Raw genomic sequence first — 14,467 nt, 5'->3', positions numbered from 1 at the left:
GGGTTGTGGTCAGCCTCACCCAAAGAACGGGGAGAAGAGTGAAGAGGGTAGCTTCCCCAGGAGATTGTGTCCAAAGGGTGTTATCAGAAGAATGAAGAGTGTAAGCCAGCAGTGTAGGAAAATCCCCCACTCTCAAGAAACTGCATTTAGCTTTCTGTGGTCCCTTCCTCCAACATTTAACCCCTAAATCACACCACATCCACTGAATCTTGACTCAAGGGTACATTTTTCTAGCCTCTCTACTATGGGTTTTCTGGCATTTTGGAAGTACACACTGACAGAAGCCTATATTGTGGGGTGGGTCCTCAGCAAAAACAAAACTCAGAAAAAGGTGCGTGGCATGCTTGCTGAAAAGGAACAGCGCCGCCTCTCAGATGGGCACGGTGCCCAGCCTGACTGTATCTGCTCCCCCTCTGAAAGCCTTATTGCCCTCACTTCTCCTTTCACGATAACAATTGTTATTAGAAGAGGCTCTCCTTCGCTGATTCTCCTGAGTTCTCTAACGCAATGTGTGACTTCTCCCCACACCCATACCCACCCTAGGACCCTAAAAAGGATCAGGAAAAGCACAGGGCTTGGATAGAGCATGCTTGGGTTGCTCAGCCGAGAATAGCCTCACTGTGTGGCAGAGAGTCCACATTAATGCCTGAGGATTCCCTCAAACCAGCAACAAAATGGTGCCTGAGTGTGTAGCCTTCCCCCTCTGAAATGGGAAGCATGGCAGCCCAAATGCCCCAGTGGGATCTATATTCCCCAGGACTCTCAACCACCCTCAGCAGAGAGTTCTAGGGGGCCTGCAAAGGGCAAAATATGATTCTAACATACAGCCCCTGAGTCACCAAGGGTCCAGAAAACAATGAGTCAGGAGCTGGCGGTACCACTGCTTTGTCACCATCATGACCGCTTCTGGTCAAGATAGAGTAATAGGGACTGGATTTACAGTCCTGCCAGAAACAATTGGAAAATGGACAAAATATGTGAAAAACTGTTTTCAAGAGAGCAGACATCAGCCAGTGGAGGACAGTAATCCTCAAGGGATAGCAAGCAAGCAAGGTAAGCCCTACAGCTGTCCCAGTCCTTTGAGAGAGTCTCTAGGCCACAGGTCAAGGATGAGGACCCAGGGGGAGCTAAGCAGACAGACTCCAAGCTGGGGAGACAGAGCTGAGAGTGTTGGAGACCAATGTAGCTAGAATTCATGAAACAGAATATGGAAGAGAAGAGCGCTAGACACCAAGAACTTGTGGGATGTACTGAGTCCCCCTTGGACATTTGGTAGAGTACTGATCCATGCATGTGCATGCGGGAGCTTCCTGGGCTGGAGAAATCCTGAGAGGATGAGAGGGAGCTATGCCCGGTACTCATGCAGAGCCAGGAATGGTGCCCGTTCTCACCAGCCTGACTGGAAAACAGGATTCTATTCAAGAGACTAACATTGCAGTTGAAAACCTTCCCTCAAAGAAAAATCCAGGCCCACATCGATTCACTGGTGACTTCTACCAAACACTTTAAAAGAAATGTTACCATGTCCACAAAAACCTTTCCAGAAAAGTAAGGAATACTTCCCAACTTATTTTGTGAAGCCAGCGTTACCTTAATAGCAAAACCAGACTAAGACATTATAAGAAAAGCACAGACCAGTATCCTTCATGCACTAGATGCAAAAATTCTAAACAGAATTTTAGAAAATCCTATCCCACAGCATATAAAAAGAATAGTACATCATGACTAGTGTAGTTTATCCCAGGAATACATGGTGGGCTTACTATTAGAAAATTAATCAATAGGTTCACCATGTTAATGAACTGGAAAAGAAGAACCATATAATCACCTACACCCAGAAAAAGCATTTGACAAAATCCAACATTTATTCCTGATAAAAACTCTCAGCAAACCAGGAATAAAAGGAAACTTTGTCAGCTTGATCAAGGTCATCTATAAAAAGCCTGCAGCTAACATCATACTTAATGGTGAAATCTGAATACTTTATCCCTGAGATCAGGAAGAAGACAGGGATTCCGACCTTACCATTTCTATTTGACACTGTACTAAATGTTCTAACCTGTGGCAAGAAAAAGAAACGTGCTGCAGGTGGATGAAAAAAGAAAACAATATTTGTAGACTAAATGATCTGTGGAAAATTCAGTTGAGTCTACAGTCTGTCAGAACTAATAAATGAACTTATCAAAGTTGTAAGATACAAAAATCCACTGTATTTGTATTTATGAATAATGAAGAATCAAATTAAAATTTAAAACAAGCACTTAACCATAACAAAAAATATATATGAAATCCTCAGATCGGTCACTGACAAAAGATGTGAAAGACCAGTACACTAAAAACTATAAAAAAATTTTTAGTAGAAATGAGAGAAGTCCGGGCAGCCCTGGTGGCGCAGCGGTTCAGCGCCGCCTGCAGCCCAAGGTGTGATCCTGGGGACCCGGGATCGAGTCCCGCATCGGGCTTCCTGCATGGAGCCTGCTTCTCCCTCTGCCTGTGTCTCTGCCTCTCTCTTCGCTCTCTCTGAATGAATAAATAAATAAATCTTAAAAAAAAAAAAAGAAAAGAAAAGAAAGAAATGAGAGAACTCCTAAACAAATGGAGATCTGTGCCAGGTCCAAAGGTTGGAAGACTCCGTGTTGGTGTCAGTTCTTTCCAGACCACTCTGTAAATTCAATACAGTTCTAACATCTTCGCAGGCTTTTCCTGCAGAAAGTGAAAAGCTGGTTGTAAAATTCATATGGAGATGGACAGGACCAGGGACGCCTGGGTGGCTCAGTGGTTGAGCGTCTGCGTTCAGCTCAGGACATGATCCTGGGGTCCCGGGATTGAGTCCCGCATCGGGCACCCTGCAGGGAGCCTGCTTCTCTTCTCCCTCTGCCTGTGTCTCTGCTTCTGTGTGTCTCTCATGAATAAATAATAAACACACATACACACAAAAGGAAATGGACAGGACCTAAGATAGCCAAAACAACTAGTAGAAAGAAGTACAAAGTTAAAGGATGAACATGAATTTCAAGGATGAACCAGATTTTAAGATATATTATCAACTGGGCAGCTCGAGTGGCTCAGCGGTTTAGCGCCGCCTTCAGCCCAGGGCATGATCCTGGAGACCCAGGATCGAGTCCCACATCGGGCTCCCTGCATGGAGCCTGCTTCTCCCTCGGTCTGTGTCTCTGTCTCTCTCTCTCGCTCTCTGTCGCTCAAGAATAAATAAATATTTTTTTAAAAGATATAAGCTGTCAGTGATCAAGACAGTGTGGCATTAACATAAAGATTGATGAAAAAAAAAAGATCGATGGAGCAGAATTGAGAGAACCAGAATGGGACCCCCACATATATGGACAATCAATTTTTGCCAATGTTTAAAGGCAGTTCAGTGGAGAAAAAATAATCTTTTCAACAAATGGTGCTGGAACAATTGGATATCCATATGCCAAAAAAAACCTCTTCAATACATATATGCAAAAATTCACTCAAAATGGAGTATTGACATTAAACCTAAAATCTTTGGGCGCCTGCGTAGTTCAGTTGGTTGAGCATCTGCCTTCGGCTCAGGTCATGATCCCAGGGTCCTGGGATCAATCCCCATGTCAGGCCTCACGGGGAGCCTGCTTCTCCCTCTGCCTACTGTCCCCCTGCTTGTGCTCGTTCGCTCTCTCTCTGTCAAATAAAAAAAATAAAATCTTTCAGAAGAAAATGCAGGCAAAAGTGTTTGTGACCTTGGATAAAGCAATTATTTCTTAGATAAAACGCCAAAAGCATAGTCCATAAAAACACTGATAAATTGGACTTCTTTTTTAAGGACTTTGAGAGAAAGAGAAAGAGAACAAGCAGGAGGGGAAGAGCAGAGGAAGCAGGAGCAGCAGATCCCCACCAAGCTGGGCTCCATCCCAGGACCCCGAGATCATGACCTGAGCCAAAGGCAAACACTTAACGAACTGAGCCATCTTAGTGCCCCGATAAATTGGACTTCTTAAAAATAAAAATAAAAAATTTAAACTTCTGTTCTTTAAAAGAACTGTTGGAAAAATAGAAAGGCAAGCCACAGACTCGGAGGAAATGTTTATAAAACATGATCTGATAAAGGACTTGGATCCAGAATATATAAAATTCTCAAAACTCAATACTAAGAAAACAGCTTAAAAATGGGTGAAAGATTTATACAGACAGGACACCTGGGTGGCTCAGCGGTTGAACGTCTGCCTTCAGCTCAGGGCGTGACCCGGGGGTCCTGGGATCGAGTCCCACATCGGGCTCCCTGCATGGAGCCTGCTTCTCCCTCTGCCTATGTCTCTGCCTCTCTCTCTGTGTCTCTCATGGATAAATAAAATCTTAAAAAGAAAAGATTTGTACAGACACTTCAGCAAAGCACATATCAGTGGCAAAGACATTAAAAATGCTTAACTCCATTGGAGCAATGGAAATTAAAACTCAGAAGACTGACCATACCAAGGGTCGGCAAGAATGTAGGAGAGCTGAAAGGATATGCTGCTGGTAGGAATGTAAATGGTACAAGCACTTTGGAAAATAGGTCTGACAGTTTCTTAGAAAGTTAAATATTAAAAAAAAGAAAAAAGAAAAACATTTATCTGTTATAGGATCCAGCCATACCACTCCAAGGTATTTATCCAAGAGAAAAGAAAGTGTATGTCTGTACAATAACTTGCACACAAATGTTCATAGCAATGGCAAGGCACAGACTATTGATAAATGCGGTCATAACAAAATTATGTTGGGGGGGAAGAAATCATACCAAAAAATATGCACGTAGGATTCTTTTTATTTAAAAGTCTAGAAACTAGGGCAGCCCGGATGGCTCAGCGGTTTGGCGCTGCCTGCAGCCCAGGGCGTGATCCTGGAGTCCCGGGATCGAGTCCCACATCAGGCTCCCTGCATGGAGCCTGCTTCTCCCTCTGCCTGTGTCTCTGCCTCTCTCTCTGTTTCTCATGAATAAATAAATAAAATCTTTAAAAAATAATAATAAAAAAAATGAAAGTCTAGAAACTGCAAACCAATCTCTAGTGATGGAAAACAGATGAGTGGTTCAGGGAGGGACAGGAGGAAGAGCCCATAAGGGACATGAGGATACTTTTGGGGTGAGAGATATATTCATTACCTTGATGATGATAGTGGTTTCACAGCTGGAAACAAGTCAAACATATCAAATTGTGTACTTTTAATGTGTGTAATTTATTGTATGCCAGTTGTTCTTCAGCAAAGCTGCTGAACAAAACGCTTATCAACCAAATGCGATGTGTGAATCTAGTTTGGATCCTGATTCAAACAGACTGAAGAGAAATTTCTAAAGCAAGAGCACTTGAACTCTTGCTCCTTGATGACATTGAGGACTTTGTGGTAACTTTTTATTGTTACAATAGCACTTTAGTGAAGTATGTACACTGAGGAAATGTGAGGTCTATAATTTGTTTCAGAATAATGTGGGGGTGAGGGCGTTGTGGTGGGGGTAAAGCTGTAACAAAGCTCACCATGAGTTGGTAACCGTTGAAGCTGGGTGACTGGAGCAGGTGTGGTCAATCTTGTTTTCTGGATTTCTGTGTTTACCATTTTCTGTCACTCCAAAAAAGAAATCCCCTGGTTTGGTGTCCCTGTGATGATGTCCCTGTATGTACAGGTGTTCACCTTCACGTGGAGGGAGGACATCCGGCCCGGAGATCCCCAGCACACCAAGAAGTTCTGCTTTGACGCCATCTCCAACACCAGCCCAGTCACCCTGTATGACTGCCACAGCATGAAGGGCAACCAGCTATGGAAGTACCGCAAAGTAAGGCAGGCTATGCGGGCGGAATGGGGCAGCCAGCTTGATTTATAAAAAGACAAGCATGCAGTACCTCACTCCTTTCCCGGACAGAGCCCACTCACTCATGCATTTGCTCCATAAATCCACCGTGCCTGACTTCTTAGTCATTCGAGAGAAGCCAGAAACCCAGAATTTTTTTTTTAAAGATTCTATTTTTCTATTCATGAGACACACAGAGAGAGGCAGAGACATAGGCAGAGGGAGAAGCAGGCTCTCCAGGGGAGCCCGATGTAGGACCTGATCCCAGGACCCCGGGATCACACCCTGAAGCCACAGGCAGACACAACCACTGAGCCATCCAGGTGTCCCCAAAACCCAGGTTTTTATGTGAAATCTCTAGAATCTTAAATGTTGACAATTGAGTCCATCTAAACAAAACAAAAAAACACCACGAGAACCAGTGAAATTTGGCCAGAGATGAGCATAATGAGGGCCCAGGCCTGGAAGTGGCATGCTTCACTTCTGCCCACATCCCATTGGGCAGAACTCAGGCACAGGGTCAGGCCAGCTGGGGGGGGGGGGGGGGGGGCGGTGTCACACTGTGCTCAGCAGGGCAGCCTGGCGGGGCGGGTGAATGGCTGGCCAGCCCTAGCTCAGTGCCTCAGTGCTCTTACTCCTCTGCTGTTGGGACACATCCCCAGCACCGCGTGGCTGACCACCTGCCTGTTTCCTAGGACAAGACCCTGTACCACCCAGTCAGTGGCAGTTGCATGGACTGCAGTGAAAGTGACCACCGGATCTTCATGAACACCTGTAACCCCTCTTCTCTCACTCAGCAGTGGCTATTTGAACACACCAACTCGACAGTCTTGGAAAAATTCAATAGGAACTGAGCCCTCGCGTCTCCTCAGCAGGCCTAGTAGAGTCCTCCCTGGCACCGCCACAGCCTTCATCTCCTGAGGCGGGCAGGGCTTCCGTGGGCACCCTGATGTGAAAGGTGCTGGCCGACCAGTCCCAGGCAAGGAGGGTTCTTAAAGCCAGAGCAAGGTGTCCGCCTGGTCCTTGAAGCCCAGTGGTGGATGTGGGGCGGGGAGCAGACCCCACAAGAGGCCCCACAGAGAGCAGTGCCTGCTCTGACCCCCAATGGTGTAATGGAAATCCAGGAGGGCCTTTTCAACTGTCACCATGTTCCCTTGAGCATTATGTGGGAGGAATGCAGGGCAGCCCTAGGCCACCCAAAAATGGGTCTTACAAGGTTGCCTAGCCTTCAGATGGCTCATATGTGATGGTCCTTCAGAAAAAAAGAGGCGACTTTTGCCTGTGTGGGCAGCTTTGCAGCCCAGTGCCCTCCATCCCCGGCAGAAGGGAGGGGAGGGCGTGTTTCTCGGGGCCACTGGTGTCAGCCATTTAGTATCTGCCAGTCGTGGGCTAACTGCAGTTACTGCCCAGCTTCTGTCCTGTGTCACAGCCCTAGGTGATGCAATTGAAAGTCACACCTGGCTCCTCCCAGTGTTCAGTACTGAGCACTGGCCCACTGCCAGGGCTGGGGTCAGAAGTGGGACCCCCAGACATTCCTCCGCCACCATGGACACGTGGGATCTCTCCTTGTTCTCTGGGCCCTTGAAATGCCCACTTTAGTGCTCTGCAGGCACAGGACAGCTCAGCCACCAGCTATTCAGAGCTGAGTTCAGATGGCCTCGGGCCCGTGGAAGATGCCCTGGGAGAAGACCTCCAAACCAGATACGCTGGCTGAATTTCCCTGCTCAGTGCTTCCGTTTTCCTCTTTCTGTCTTGGGCAGTTTACCTGCCTCGAGAGGAGCAGACGGGTGATGTGCTCACCTCACAAAAGTCTGGAGGCCTCCAGGGTGGACTGTGGGCAAGATGCCCAGCCTCTGACCTCATCGTGGCTCTAGTTCTCATAGGGAACTCTAGAATTTTCCAAGAACTCTATCATTGGATCACAACCTAGAATGCTACGTAGAATTCTGGTATTCTAGCATCTAGTATAGATTTCTGGAATACTGTGATTTAAAAGAGCCAGCCAAGTATAGGCAGCCCCCAGCCTAGAGACAACCTCTGAAATCCAAGGTTGGTTGGGGAAGGGTGGGGGGTGACCTGTGTCCATCAGCTCATACCGGAGACCTTGGTGTAACACGATCCTCAGCACAGACCTGAAGCCCTGCAACCTTCCACCACGCCCCCAGCTGCGGTGGAGTAAAGTACCCAGTGGCCCAAGAGCAGATGTACACCTAGCTCCGTGCCAGTCCCTCATGTTTACCTTTTGCTTTGTTAATTATGTGTCAGACTCCCAGAGGGCTCCCAAACTAATAGGAATCATTTCTGTAACCAGCCTGCCACCCACTGATTCAGAAATGGAAATCGTATTCTACAACCTATGGCTTCCACCAGCTAGTCCGAGAAATACTTGAAATCAGTATTCCAATTAGATTTGGATCTCTGGATTGTGTCATTTACCAATTAAGTGAGACATCAATCTGGGAACAGAGCCACGAATCTGCCTTTGAGGTGCTGGCTGAGCTCAAGGCCATCATTTATCTGGGGGGAGGGAAATAAACACTCCCAACCACCACCACCCCGATTAAGCATATAGCTGGCAAAGCATCACTTCCTCCACTCTGCCCCCGCACAAGCCCTGCCCTGGCCACCTGGCCACAGGAGGGGTGGCCCCTGTGCTTGCAAAAGTTTGCTCATTGATCCCTCCTGTCTTTTCCAAATGAGTGCTAGATCTTTAGAAGTGGCCCTCCATAGGAAAGAGGCCGAAGATGAGGCCCCTTCCAGGATCTAGGAAAACAAGAGTGTTGAAGTTTGGAGAGGAGAATTCGGGTTCATCATCAGAAAGCAATGCAGCATCATTAAAATAAAAACTGTGCCTTTTAAAGAGAAAAAAAATGCAAATGTACAGCAAATCCCTAAACTTGAATAATTTCCTAGTGCCTTGCTAGACAAACCTACAGGGGCAGGGTTGGGTGGGGGGGGACATTTGTGGTGGCGTGTGCAGTTTCTGTTGGATGAGTGTTTCTGAACTTCTCATTTCAAGCAGGAGACGTTGGGCCTAGAGCAGGATCTGAGACAGAGAAGCCCCTCAAGGGCCTGATGCCAGAGTTGTTCCAGTCCGTGCAAGTAACACCCCAGATGAAAAGGGCAGCTGGACAACTCGTTTAGGTCCGTGGCCTGGTAGGGCCCCAGCAGCCCCCGGGAGAGGGCCTGTTTGGAGGCCATGCCTGTAGCCCCCCATCCCAGCCCCTAGACAGAGTGCAGAGCACAGGCTAGATTCCCAGATGGTGCACTCCAGGTGGGTGACCGTGTCCTCGGCAAGACCAGGACCCGTGGGCGAAACAGGAGCAGCAGCAAGCAGGCCTCTGCCTACCTCTTTTCCATCCGTTGGTTCCCCTTTTGAGTCTGGTTTGGCACCCTCGACGAAGGAGGGATGGTGACCCTGAGCCGGTCTTGCCAAGCCCAAATCCGGAGGTGCTGGGACTTGAGTGTGTGACAGGGGAAGGAAAGAGAGGAGTTCATTGCTTAGCTGACCAACTGATGACAGATACTGACCACTCGTTTGAGCCTCACTTTTGAAAACCACCTGTCTCAAAGATTCAGGTTCCTGCTCGCACTGCCAGCGGACGCTCAGTCAAGCAGCCAGGAGGCTGTGGAGATGCTCTCATCTGGGTACCAAGTGAGAATGTGGGCCCCTTTTCTCTTTATTCTGAGCATGAGGTCACAAAACAGGGTGTGGCTAGGAGGTAGATGACCTTGTGGCCCACCAGCAGCCTTTCCAGAGGGGGCCTCCAGGGGCATTTTGGAATACAGAGAGCATCTTTGCTGTAAATACAAGGCCCTTGGAGGCGGTAAATGTGCAGGCACACGTGTGAAAAGCCATTGTACCGTGTGCCTCCAGCCAGAGCTTTCCACTTTGACAATGGTCCAGGAGCCCTCCCTTCTCCCTTGAGGAAGAACTGGTTCAGAGGCAGAAGGGGACACTTCCACAAGGAGAGTGACACTAGACCTAGGGGAGAAAGAGCAGTCCTTGTTGCAGATGTAGCATATAGATCCCCAAAGTCCACAGTCTAGTCACTTTACAAACCTACCTGTTGAATTTCTTTTTTTCTCCTTAAGAAAGAGACGATCCTTGAAAATGACTCCGTATTTCTTCCTGCACATCTTCGTTTTTCTGTCTCTGGAGTCCCGACAGAGTGGCAAAGCACTTTACAGTTGTAACTGAGAAATCTGGATTCCTTGCTACAGCGACCTTTAGTTTGTACAGATCGGGTGATGTTTTATAATTCCCGGGGAGGCAGTGCATTTTTAATGTTTTCTGAAGATTTTTAGGAGAGGGGCAAGGAGTGCAGTCCTGTTCTGGAATTCTTTTCTACTTTCTCTTTGTGAAAATCCAAGTAATATTTCAGTTCAAACTTGATCCTGAGCCCAGGCCCACTGCCACCTCTGGGATGGGAGCTGGATCTACATCCCAAGTGACAAGGTCCTCGCAACAACATCTGCTTCCCAGAAGGCTGTGATTCTGCTGTCAGATAACAGGGTCGTGCTCCTGCTCTGTTTTTGGCTTGAAGACTGGGATCCCAAAGGGACTACAGGCAGGGAATATTGAGATGGCAGCCTGGGTATTCCATCTTGAGATGCTCAAGACCACCAACCTCTCTTCTCCTGCCTGGAAAAGTAAGCCTTTGTGAAGAACTGACTTACTGTGTACAGTTGTGATTGTGACTGTTGTTAAATAAACCTCCAGACTTTGTCTGATGTGTTCTCTGGCTTGTTCTTGTCCCACGCATTTTCCATCCCATCATCCCCCACGTATTCCACAAGTGTCTGCTTAGTACCCAGGATACTGAACACATTCCCAACAGCCATCATTCTAGAGAAAAAGGCAGACATCCGACAGCTAACCAAGATGATTCTAGATGTGAGCAGGGCTATGAAGGATATTAAAAAAAAAAAATGTTTGAGAGACTGGAGCAGAGGGTGAACATTAGGTAGGCCAGTCCGAGAGTGCCTCTCTGTGAGAGCTGGAAGACGTGAGGGAGTGTAAGCCAAGAGGCAGTTTGGGGGAGAGAGTTCCAGGCAAAGGGAACCGCTAGTGCAAAGGCCCTGAGGCAGGAAGTAGTTGCCATGTTGGAGGCACAGAAGGAGGTGAGCTCCCAGGGTTAGATAGGGTGGCCCACAAAGGGTCCTGAAGACTACACCCAGGAATGGAAAATATCTGCAGGGCAGAACAGCATGAAATAATTCATTTCTGAAACTCACCCATCAGCCACACGTTTCTATCAACCAAAACATTGGGAGGCTTTGTATATTAGATACGTGTCATATCATGCGGTAGAAAGAGCACTGGCTGGCCTGGCTCTGCAACAGACTATGAGGTCTTGGGAAAATTTGCCCCCTAACTAGGCCTCAGTTTTCTGCCGTAAAATGGGAAGTTTTTAGATGATGCTTCCAGCTCCACCTGTGGTTCTGTGGTTGAGACTTGGTGTGCGACTGCCCTTGACCGTGAGCGGAAGCTGCCTACTGGCGCTGTCACTCAGAGCCCACCAGAGGCCGCTGTGGACCATGGCTTGGAGAAGGCTGATGAACAGAAGGGGGGAATCCATTCACCCACCACAGTGGCAGGTTTTGAGCACTGGAACCAGGTGGATATTAAGTTAATTTTCTTTTAAAATCTTAATGGCTTCTCTAAAAAGGATTAAATTATTTTACTAGGAAAAAAAGGAAGCAAGGGATAAACCGTCAATGTGTAGGGGCAGCATGTGCAAAGACCCTGTGCAGGGGAAGCATGACAGGTATGAAGGTCAGTGGGATGGGAGCAGAATGAGAGAGAAAGAAAAGAAGGAGGGGGTGAGCAGAAGCCAGAATCTGCAGGGCCTTGTGGGCTGTGTTAAGGAGTCTCTGAGCTTTATTTTTAAAGCAGTGGGAACCATTAGAGGGTTTTTAACTGGGCATAGTGAGAGCATCAGATGTGCCTTTGGCTGAAGTTTATAGCTAGGAAAGACTTGCTCAAGGTGCTGGGCACATAGTAGGCACCTAGGGCATACAGAATGAAAGATTCAGGGCAGCCAGCCCTCCGATGCCTTCTCAAAATCACGATCACTGGGAGGAAAGGTCCCTCTTCCCTGGAGCAGGTGGGAAGACAGGGGAAAGTTACATTTCTCATCCATTTTAGCTCCTTGACCTCCCAAGCCCACAAGAGTAGAATCCAAGGTATCTGAAGTACCTAGATGGACAAAGAGTGTGCGCTCTGGCGGTGGTGGTGGGGCACATTCATTCACAAACTGATTTGGAGAACTTGGCAATTGGTCCAAAGTTTTGGATTCTCTTTTTCTCTATATCTAGTTGAGATTGGGGCTTTGGTGCTCCTGGCACTGAGTAAAGAGGCACAAGAAGCATTTGAAGAAGAAACAAATGGGTGAATAATATAGTCTCAGCTTATACTTTAGGCTTTTTTTCCCTCCACTCACAGCCCATAGAATTTTTGAGAGAGAGTGCTCCTACCTCTGTGATAGGCTATTTACTCTTGAGAAAGTCCCTTCCTCTCCCCAGGCCTCAGATTTTCCGTGTGAGGATGGGAAGAACAGGAGCAAATTAGATAATGATCAGCCTGGACTGGGATAGTTCTACACATCTTGCATCTGGTATTTTGCAGTGGCCCTGATCTTGTCAAGGCCATTTGACAAGACCTTGTCATTATTTTCCAAGCTCAGCTAGGGGATGGGAGTGAGACCCCCCTATCAGTTCTGTTGTTGGTGTCTCCCACCCTATGGCTTCTGGGCTATTGCTGAAGTGGGTCCAGGATTCAGTATCCAGAGCTTCCTTCCTGCAGCTGCTCACAGCTCTGTCAACCTCTGGCCGCAGGCAGCTGTCTCTTCTTTGTTCACCCTCAACGCCTGGGCTGCCACTGCCTGGCTTGGCAATACCTGGCATCCCTGGTGGTGTCCCAGGGCAGCCTGTAGTTCCTGCCTTCTGGTCTGACTGCTTCAGGGCTGGCAGGGTGACGGGCCCTGGTGTGCTCACGCACACTCACAGACACAATGCCATAGAAACAAAGAAAAACCTGGTGAACCCTCAGAAAAGCAGGTTTCTTAGCAACTTCGTAGCTTTTGTTCATGAGCCGCTTGGAATTGAAGTAGCATCTGATCTCCTGCCAGCTCCTAACCGGGCATGGGAAGAAGGGGATGATGGGCCTGCCTTTGCTGGAGCTCTGTGCTAAGCTCCCCCACCCTTGGCCTCTCAGCCTGGGAAGCTGAGGCCTGAATCCTGGCATTATCCACATTCTGAGAAAAGTCCTTGCTACAGTTTCTTCCCAGCTACAGCTGCAGGATCCCAGGGCTTGGTCATTCAGACAACAAATGCATACCAAATATATCCTGTGGGCCCATGGCGGTCCATGCTCTGTGCCCCCAGCATTTGGCCCTAGTTCTGTCCTCAGCCCTGGAAATACAGAGGTGAATAAGGAAAAGCCTCTCTAGCCAAATGATGAGAACAAACAAGGACCCAGAGATGCCTGAGTACTTGTAACTTTACCCCAGGCCTCTCATATAAAACCAAAACTTCTTAGCCACGTCCTAAGGATCCTTCCGGGCTGGCCCCTGCCTGCTTCTCCATCACTTCCCCAACAGGTCTCAGGTGCCCACAGGTCAAGTCGTTCTCACCTCCAGACCCCTGCTGGTCACTCCACTTGGAGTGTTCTCCATCCACCTGGCAGCTTCTTTCCATCCTTTAGGTCCTCGCTTAGCTGTCCCCTCCCCGAGGAAGCCCACTCTCGAGAGACCTCCCACACACATCACTCTCTGTCAAGCTGAGTTCCTTTGTAGCCTCCTTCCTGACACTTGATATACAGTCCATTCCCCTTGTTCACAGTAGTTAGGTTCTATCGAGTCACCTCGAACACTGAATTAGCAAATACTGAACCACACCCCTAAGGCAAGTACAGGTGTATGCTCCTACAAGCTTCTGCTCACAACATTTTCATCAGGCGATCGATCATAACCTGTTTTATGTGCATCTCTGTTTAAAGATATAGGTCGTTAATTTGTCAAATTAGAACTCAGAGCCAACACTATAACTAATGCCTCAATGAAACTTACCTAATGAACATATGTTCTCCGTCTTAGAGCTTAGGAACACTATATAGCACCTCCGCACCATCCTTGGGGTATATTTTCAACCACAATCACCAACATAAAGTACAAAAATATGTAAAACCTGACACTACATAGCCCGCGGAAAGACTGCTTGTTTAAAGCATGAGCACTCAGTCGACCTCAGCTGGGAACATGCTTGTTGGGTGACAAATTTTTCAGCGCTTTACACATGCACATGTCTGCGGGTGACCTCAAAGGTGTTGCAAGTATTGGTTTCAAGAGTACAAATATATCTTGGTGAGTAGGCACATTTGCAAATACAAAGTCAGTATAATAATGAAGAGTATTTTAATTATTTTATTCATTTGTTTACTTGGTTAATATCTTTCTCCTCCACTTAACTTCAGGAGGGCAAGGCTCTCTCTAACAGTCCACCATTTTATCCCCAGCTCATAGCAGAACTGATTTGGACCTGGGAAATTGTCGAGCTGCTGATGAACAAACCATCTACCTCTGCAATTTTGTTTTGTGAAATTGACCAATAACCTTTATTACTTATGTCACCATTAGCTGCATGTTTAGTTAAGGCCAAAACAGTTAA

At 47.4% G+C, this 14,467-nt stretch overlaps 1 protein-coding gene across 2 annotated transcripts in view; it reads left to right on the top strand.

The window, feature by feature from the left end:
• Positions 1-10,526, top strand: part of GALNT10 (polypeptide N-acetylgalactosaminyltransferase 10) — a 215,322-nt gene extending 204,796 nt beyond the window's left edge. For both annotated transcript variants that reach the window (XM_026008154.2, XM_072756779.1), the window contains exons 11-12: positions 5,633-5,782; positions 6,493-10,526. In XM_026008154.2, coding sequence (XP_025863939.2) covers positions 5,633-5,782; positions 6,493-6,651 — 309 coding nt within the window. In that variant the 3' untranslated portion in view covers positions 6,652-10,526. The remainder of the gene's footprint in view (positions 1-5,632; positions 5,783-6,492) is intronic.
• The last annotated feature ends 3,941 nt before the right edge of the window (positions 10,527-14,467 follow it).

This window comes from Vulpes vulpes, chromosome 4 (assembly GCF_048418805.1).
Source record: "Vulpes vulpes isolate BD-2025 chromosome 4, VulVul3, whole genome shotgun sequence".
Classification (NCBI taxonomy): Eukaryota; Metazoa; Chordata; class Mammalia; order Carnivora; family Canidae; genus Vulpes; species Vulpes vulpes.
The sequence above is the reverse complement of the archived record's forward strand: the minus strand, read 5'-3'. Positions and strand labels throughout refer to the sequence as shown.